The sequence below is a fragment of the Myotis davidii genome, unplaced genomic scaffold (genome assembly GCF_000327345.1).
Source record: "Myotis davidii unplaced genomic scaffold, ASM32734v1 scaffold574, whole genome shotgun sequence".
Classification (NCBI taxonomy): Eukaryota; Metazoa; Chordata; class Mammalia; order Chiroptera; family Vespertilionidae; genus Myotis; species Myotis davidii.
In genome coordinates, this window is record NW_006285614.1 from 317,939 (window position 1) to 326,001 (window position 8,063).

General features: G+C 40.7%; 1 protein-coding gene across 2 annotated transcripts in view; it reads left to right on the top strand.

The window, feature by feature from the left end:
- The window catches only part of SLFN14 (schlafen family member 14), a 12,909-nt gene extending 7,999 nt beyond the window's left edge, over positions 1-4,910 (top strand). For both annotated transcript variants that reach the window (XM_006756416.2, XM_015559252.1), the window contains exon 4: positions 1,137-4,910. In XM_006756416.2, coding sequence (XP_006756479.1) covers positions 1,137-1,971 — 835 coding nt within the window. In that variant the 3' untranslated portion in view covers positions 1,972-4,910. The remainder of the gene's footprint in view (positions 1-1,136) is intronic.
- The last annotated feature ends 3,153 nt before the right edge of the window (positions 4,911-8,063 follow it).

Genomic DNA, 8,063 nt, shown 5'->3' on the forward strand with positions numbered 1-8,063 from the left:
ATCTCTGTAAAAAAAAAGAAGACGTTAGTAGGCAAAGTGAATAAAATGAGGGCTTTTTAGGCAAAGGGCAGAGTGTGTGCGAAGGCATGGAGATGCTTAGAGAATCAGAAGGGTAAGTCTGACTAGAGCAGTGTGGGGGTGGGGGTTATGGTTATATAGTAGGTGATGAAATTGGAAAGGAGGCAGATGCCATATTGTGAAAGATTTGTAAATTGTGCTATGGGTTAAGTTCTTTATTATGCTTTATAGGTAAGTTTAAAAATGCTCCAGTCAAAGGCAAATTCAATTCAACAAGTATCTATTGAACTCTAATGTGAGGGGGATACAGAGAGTGGCTAAGAATCAGTGCTTTTCTTCAAGGTATCTACACAGTCCAAACTGGAAGAGAAGAACATGAACAGTTTTGATTCAGGGCACAGGGAGTAAAGCCCCAGGGACTGCATATGTAACATCAGGAAATCTATAGGGTCGAGTGATATTACCTGAATCCAAATTAGAGGAGGTAACAATCCAACTTGATTGTTTCTTGCCTCCTCTAAGGTGTTCCTCCTCCTCTGATATGCTACAACATACTATACAGGAAAACTGAACACCTTAAACAGGATTACAGCCCTGTAGATTTATTACCCTACTTGACATGTCATGGAACTCAGCAGCCTCTTCATGTTTTCCTTACCAAAATCGAATGAGGCTTCTGGTTTTATACTGCATGTAGAAGGGGTGGTGGGATTTGCTTTAGAGGAATTTGTATTTACCCATACCTCTTTTCCACATAAAAAAATATGATATGCCTCTAGATAACTGTTCTCTAGCTCGAAAAAGGACAAAGTAAAGAGCTTGTCTTCAGGGATTGTCAAGCAGCAGAAACGGACTACTAATAGAAACAATAACGTTCCTACCTGGGTTTATTTCAAAAGTTTCACATGCATATTTAACTAGATAGCCCTGAAGAGTAGGGTTTACAATGAAGTGTTCTCTCTATCAGGTAACTTATAAGTAGAGCCGTTTTGTAGTATTCCGTACACAACTGGATCAATGAATCGTCCTCCAGGTGAGAACTAGTCTCTAATTTCAATCCCGAGAGTAATGAGTGCATGGTGTTCCCTGAAACCCAATTCTCTCTTTCATCCTTACAGCCAACAAACCACCTGCCAGGTTGTGACGCGGAAAACCTTCATGCAAGGGGAGTTCCAAAAGATAAAACACATAGTGATGGATGAGACGGAGAATTTCTGCAGTGTATATGGTGATTGGTACAAGAAGGCTAAGAGTATCACCCATCCAGAGGTGAGGGGAGCTGGAAGGAAAAACCTTCACCACGGGGTTCTCTGGCTTTTCCTGGACCCCTTCCAAGTCCATCATGCTGATGTCAACGGCCTTCCCCCTCCATCTGCTCAGTTTCCTCGGAAAACAATCACCAAAGGGATCCACTGTTCTCTGGAAATAGCAATGGTCATGAAACAAGAAATGAAGAAGATCAAAGAAAGTCCTCCCTCCGACATGTTTCTGGACACACTGGCACTGTTCAGGGAAGCTACCTACGAGGAAGCAATGCGTGCCCAGGCTCTTCCTGGGGTGTGTGAAACAGAGACCAACCTGACAATAGAACAAATGGCAAAGTACGTGGCAGAAAGATGTCACAACCTGTTCCAATGTGGCTATCTGCCCAAAGATATAGCCATTCTGTGCAGGAGAGGGGAGGACAGAGGACGCTATGAGCTCGCACTGCTAAAAGCAATGGAATTAATTGAGACCCACAGAGCAGCAGAAGTTGTGTTCAGCCAGGCCTCTGGTGTTTGGGGCAGTCACATCATTTTAGACAGCATTCAGCAGTTTTCAGGCCTAGAGAGGAATATTGTGTTTGGGCTTAGTCCAGAATGCAGTCCTTCAGAGGAAACTCATAAGCTCTCCTTTGCCTCAAGAGCCATTAAACACCTCTACCTGCTTTATGAAAAGAGAACAGCTTTCTGAAAATTATTTCAAACAATACAGGAAGCCATAAGGAGCAGAGTCCCTTCTCCCAGGCAGGTGGCAGGTACTCCTTTTCACATACTACAAATGAGGAGCTCAAGGCACAATCAGTATGGCAGAGAGCCACAGAAACGTCTCTTGGGACTGACCCTGCCACCGCATTTGCAGTGTCACAGTCCTTTTCCCAGTCTACTTTACCTCCTCAATGTACAATTACAACAGACTTATAATTGGTCCCCTGCCTCTGGTTTTACCTTGTCCAATCCAGCTTTCATCCTGTCAACCAGAGATGCTCTCCTCAAACAGAGAACTGATTTTTATGACATTCCCTGCTAATGTATCTTCAGTGAGTCCCTGCAATGTTTAAACCAAGCCATTTTTCAAGGCTGTCCATGATATACCCTGGTTTACTCTCTTTAAACAGTCTTTATTATGCCTCCATCTTCCAGTGTTTCTAATGCACCCAGCCTTGCTGACCTATTTTGGGGATGGGAGGTAGGGTGGCCTCCAGGCTACTTACTTTGACTGGGTCTCTCAGGGTAGTACCTTGGTTGGCACCTCATACTGGCTGTGGGTCCCAAGCCTCATAGGGTCAGAACTTGATTTCCTCTTTGCACCAAGTTTGGATCAGTTTCTTGGGGATGGCTTTGTGTTAATCAAGCTCACAAAAGACCAAGGCATAACTGACAGCGCGACTCTGTCAATTTACAATGAGGATTATAGAAATAAATGGGCCAGATGCTCTTGCTAATCATCAGCACATGCAGTAGTAACATAGGAGGCCAAATTACATAAGCATAGCTTTACAGCAAGGGGAGCTGGTAATATGATCAAATGTATGGCTTAAAGCTATGATAGACTATTGCAAACACCTCTAAAATAGGGATATTTCCATCACAAGGTCATATTTACAAAAAAAAAAAAGCAAATTTAGAATACTAAGAGTGACTAGTTGTTCCATATTCTTTGCCTTAAACGATTTTTTCTTTCTGAGTTTCTAAGGTAAACCACCAACCTTCTCCTCACTCCTCTCAACACATAACAGTACTTTACTCACATTCATTTTCTACCTGATAATACTTTCATCTAGACTAGAAACTGCTTCTACCCTGCTGTTGGCCTGAGAAGTAGTCTGTCTATCAGGGGTCTTTGCACATTCCTCAACTCTTCCATTATGATTTGGTGTTAATTTTATAATTCAACTCTAAGAGTTCACGGGGAGCCTGGATGGCAATTCTACCACCTATGGTGCCTATACATTCTTGCTCCTGGCTGTGCCAGTGCCATTTTCTCAGCCTTCAAACCCTTTTCTGCTCCCTCTATCTGTTGAAATTCTTACTTGCCAATCAAGTCCTTGTTCAATTAAACTTGGTCTTTTCTTTCACAGCCTTTCTATGGCTTAAAAAAATGTGTTTCAAGGATAACACCCAACTCATTCTAAACTATACCAAAGAAGTAGTTGTTGGCATAGCAGAGTCTATATAATACCTTCCTAGCACATCTTCTTGCCAATATATGTGCAACATATTAGAAATAAAATCAGAGGTCCCTTTGTCTAGTCAGTTCCCAAAATAACTAAGCCAATAATTGCTCTTCAATGCAATTTTGTTTTCCTGTCTGTAAGGTTTTTTAAGTTGCTTTGGAATTATTCCTCTTTCTGTAGAAAGGTTAGGACAACTTTATTAATGCTGGTGAGGCCTCGATGCAGGAGAAAGTATGGGAATATTCTTTTGGCCATAATTTCAGATAGAGCCCATCCCTTTCCACGAGGTAGGAGAGCAGGCAGGGCTTGCAAAGTGCTCTTAGCTGCCTTTCTGAACTGCTCAGACCACCAGATGGACCAGTGTGAATTGTCCTGTCCAGAGAACCTTTCTCTTACCTCCTTGCTGCACCAATTACTTGATGTTATTCCTTATATCTTTCCTTAGGGGCCTCAGGTACTTTTAGGTGGGATAAAATGAAGTTCAGCAAGTAATTCGTTTTTGATGGTGCAAAAGATACCAGTGTGTTAACATTTGGATAATGGAAGAAGTGTGAATTCTCTAAAAATAATTTAAAGCATCAAAAGTAGAGGGGGATTGCGGGAGTGAAGAGAACAGGGAACTGCTATACAGTATTTTAATCATAAACCTCATGACCATTTAACTTTTTAAACTATATGCATGCATTATGTAATTTTTAATAAAATAATTTATTTTTAAAATAATTGTTTTAATTTGAGAGTCCTTATCAGTTCTTAGTGCACTCAAACAGCTCAGTCAGGTTTAAAGTAGAGGCCTAACCCAGTGATTCTCAACCCTGGATACTCATTATGATGACCCGAGGAGCTTTAAAAATACCAGTGATCCAGCCAGACGCCAGACCAATTAAATCAGAATGCCTGGGCATGGGCTTGGACATTGGTATTTATTAAAAGTTGTCCAGATAATTCTAGTTTGCCACCAGGGTTTAGAACACAGGACCCATCTACTAGTCTGTTCTTTCAGTCCTCAAACTTCTCTTCCCATTAGATTGTGAGATCCTTGAGGGTAAGGATGGTCATTTACACATCTTTATTTCCCCAAAAGCAACTAGTGTAGTACCTCAAACATGGAAGGTGCTCATAATTATTTGTTGAATGGATTTGCTACTTTCAGAGGATCAGAATCTACTAGGGATAATGTTTATATTTAGTGAAATGAATATCTAATTTTGGAGACTTCAAAGAGATCAATGTGGAGAATCATCAGCACTGCAATAATGAAGAATAAGAGGATAATGGAATTTAAGCTGTTTTTTTTTAGGCAACAGGCAAAGTTAAAGATCCATGTTGATGGGAGTTCATTAGGTTTGAGTTTGAGATTAGCAATTGGTGGGGACTAAGAATAATTGACTACCTTGCTTGTTCTTAGAATTCTAAATTTTTCTATAGACCTTTAATATAACAGATAAAACAGTTAGTTTGATGAACTAATTTGCCTGCTATAAGAAGTTCTAAAACTTACTTTTAAAAAGAAGGGTATCCCTGGCCTGGTAGCTCAGTTGGTTAGAGTATCATCACAGTAAACCAAGGTTGCATGTTCAATCCTTGGTCAGGGCCCATACAAGATGTAATCAATGAATGCATAAATAAGTGGAACAACAAATAGATGTTTCTCCCTTTCTCTTTCTCTCCCTTCCTCTCTCTAACATCAGTTATAATATAAATAAACAAATTTAAAAAATAAAAAGAAGAGTAGTATACTTCTATTGTGTTAAATTTGAGAAATGGAGAAAGGCAAAATAAAAAGTTCTTATTATCTTGTTACCCAGACACAGTTTTTTTTTCATTTTTGCTTATTTCTATTCTTTGTTGATATGCAAAAATATTTTTACATAGTTATGATCAAGTTGTACAATCAACTTTATATCCTGTGCACCTGTTTTTCCATATAACCTTTTTGTTCTAGTCTGTACTATTGTTCCCAATACTTCTCCCTCTCCCTATACCTATACCCTTTATAGTTCCTAACATTAGAGCTGGAGTATATTTTCCCACCCCCTTGATGTGGGCTTGGCCGTGTCACTTTATTTGGCCAATGAAATGTTAGTGCAGAGGCTTTACGCATTTCAGTATTACATCTGTTCTCCTGGGCTTCTGCTCCTGTGAAGACTATGCCTTGGGCAGCCCATCAGTCACTGAGGAATGAGAGATGTGAAGCAGTCTTGAACTCAACTCACGACATGGAGCCAAGTTTGACTGATCCCAACGAGATAGCCAAATCCCAACTGATTGGCAATGTGTAAGTGATAAATAAGTGCTTATTATTGTATGACTGAGATTTCAAGTTTGTTTCTTTTGCAGCAGTGACTAATGCAGGCATTTCCTCATGTTGTAGCATTGTCTTAAAAATTATCATTTTAAATAGTTGCACAATATCTCAGCTAGATTACACAAAATTTCAATGATCATTCCTCTATTAATTTGGGTCACTAGCATTTTTACACTATTAAAATTAAACCAGGCCCATACTCAGGCATACAACACAACCTTTTCTTCCTTTGGTATATTTAAAAATCCCCAGAGATGATATTATTGGATCAAAGGGATAGCCTAGATAAAAGATTCACCTTATTTATATTGGTTCTGATGGGAAGCACATAGAAAAACCCTAATCACTGTACCTGACAACATACAGAGTTGTTGCCTTAAGAGAACAAAATGCTGACATCAGGACTACAAAGTTCTGAACCCATGTCTGCCTGACTCCAAAGTCCATTTTAGCCTCTATGCTTTTCTGCTTTCCTGTACATCAAAGTTACAGACAGGAGTCTCCATGACCTGCGATCTGATGTTGAAATCAAGATTGAGTATATTTATAACATTTGTGATATTAAGCAACATGGTTATTGTTAGTTTCTAAAATTTTTCAACAAAATCGATATAAGTAAAATGACTTACATAACAAAAATATTTAGAGAAAAGCGTATTCTACACTAAGAAACAATATACATTTCACTTCTAAGTCTATATAGGCTTACAGTTGTTCCGACGGAAAATAATACAATAATTAATAAATAATAATACAAGAATAAATTCTGTGCTTCTCATACTCACAACTGTAAACCTGCTTTTGCCCCACCCTGGATAATGACATCACGGAAAGCTTAGAAAATAGAGGACAAAAGAAAACTCATCCCCAGTATTACCACCATATCACACAGTTTGTCATTTTTGCTTATTCATTTCCAGTGTGGGTCCATTGACAGATATATTTTAGCAGAGCTGTAATCATTGTGTACATTTCATTTTTCATCCTGTTTGGGTTGATTTTTCTGGAAGCCATTCCGATTCTTCTATGTGTGACATTTCCCACACTGCAGCCTAGGATAGGGCAACTCTTGGTGCAGAGGAGCCTCTCACATTCCATTTGATTTCTTGGCCCAGTCCACCTGAGTTTATACTTACAGAGAGGCAGACGGTGACGGGCAGTAAAGGATCCAAAGCTCATCACCAAGCTCCATGAAATATGGGGGTGGGGTGGAATGAAGATGTTTTAGGGAACTCAGCAACAGAGCTCCACAATTAGGACAGAAGCATTCTTCTTCCCTGGCTTTGGTGGTTGCGCCATCCCTGCAAAATGGCAGCTGCCAGGAGCACAACTCAGGAGGACTGTAGAACAAACCTTCACTTGCACAAAAAAACCTAAACAGAGTTTTCCAGCTTTGCCCAGTAAAAATCACCTGGAGTGACTGTTAAACTTCCAGATCCCTGGGCCCCTCTCAGCTCTAGGACAGGTGCTTGAGACTAATTGGAGATCCTGTGGGAAATATTGTACTGAATGTTGAAATGAGTGGGAAAACATCCACCCACTACTTAGAATCCTACCCAGGAATGACCAGCTTCCATTTGACTGAGCCTTGGGGTACCCATGTACTTGTGTGGGTTTCAAGTCAGATGTGACAAAGTTCAAATATGGACTCAAGCACCCAAATGTGATTCAGGCAAATTAACTGGTCTTTCTTTAAAAAAAAAAATCTATATCTCTATGTGTGTGTATGTATTTTATTGATTTCAGAGAGGAAGGGAGAGGAAGAGAGAAACATCAATGATGAGAGTATCATTGGTTGGTTGCCTCCTGCATGCCCCCCACTGGGGATCAAGCCTGGAACCTGGGCATGTGCCCTTGACCAGGATCGAACTTGGGACCCTTCAGTTCCCAAGCCAGCACTCTATCCACTGAGCCAAACAAGCTAGGGCTGATCTTCCTTTTGTAAAATGGAAATAACATACCTCAGATGATTGTTGTGAAGATTAAGTGCTTTATTTCATGTGATTGGCACAAACCAAAGTGTCTACAACCATAGCTATTAAACTAAATTCTCAGTGCCTGGCAGATATAGTATACTAGAGGCCCAGTGCATGAAATGTATGCGCTGGAGGTGTGGGGTGGGGGGTCCTTCAGCCAGGCCTGTGCCCTCTTGCAGTCTGGGACCCCTCAGGGTATGTCCACCTGCCAGCTTTGGCCTGTGGGGAGTGGGCCTAAGCCGGCAGGTGGACATCCCTCTCACAGTCCAGGACCCCTCACTCCTTACCGCCCGCCTGCTTGCTGCTCCCTACCACTCATCTCACT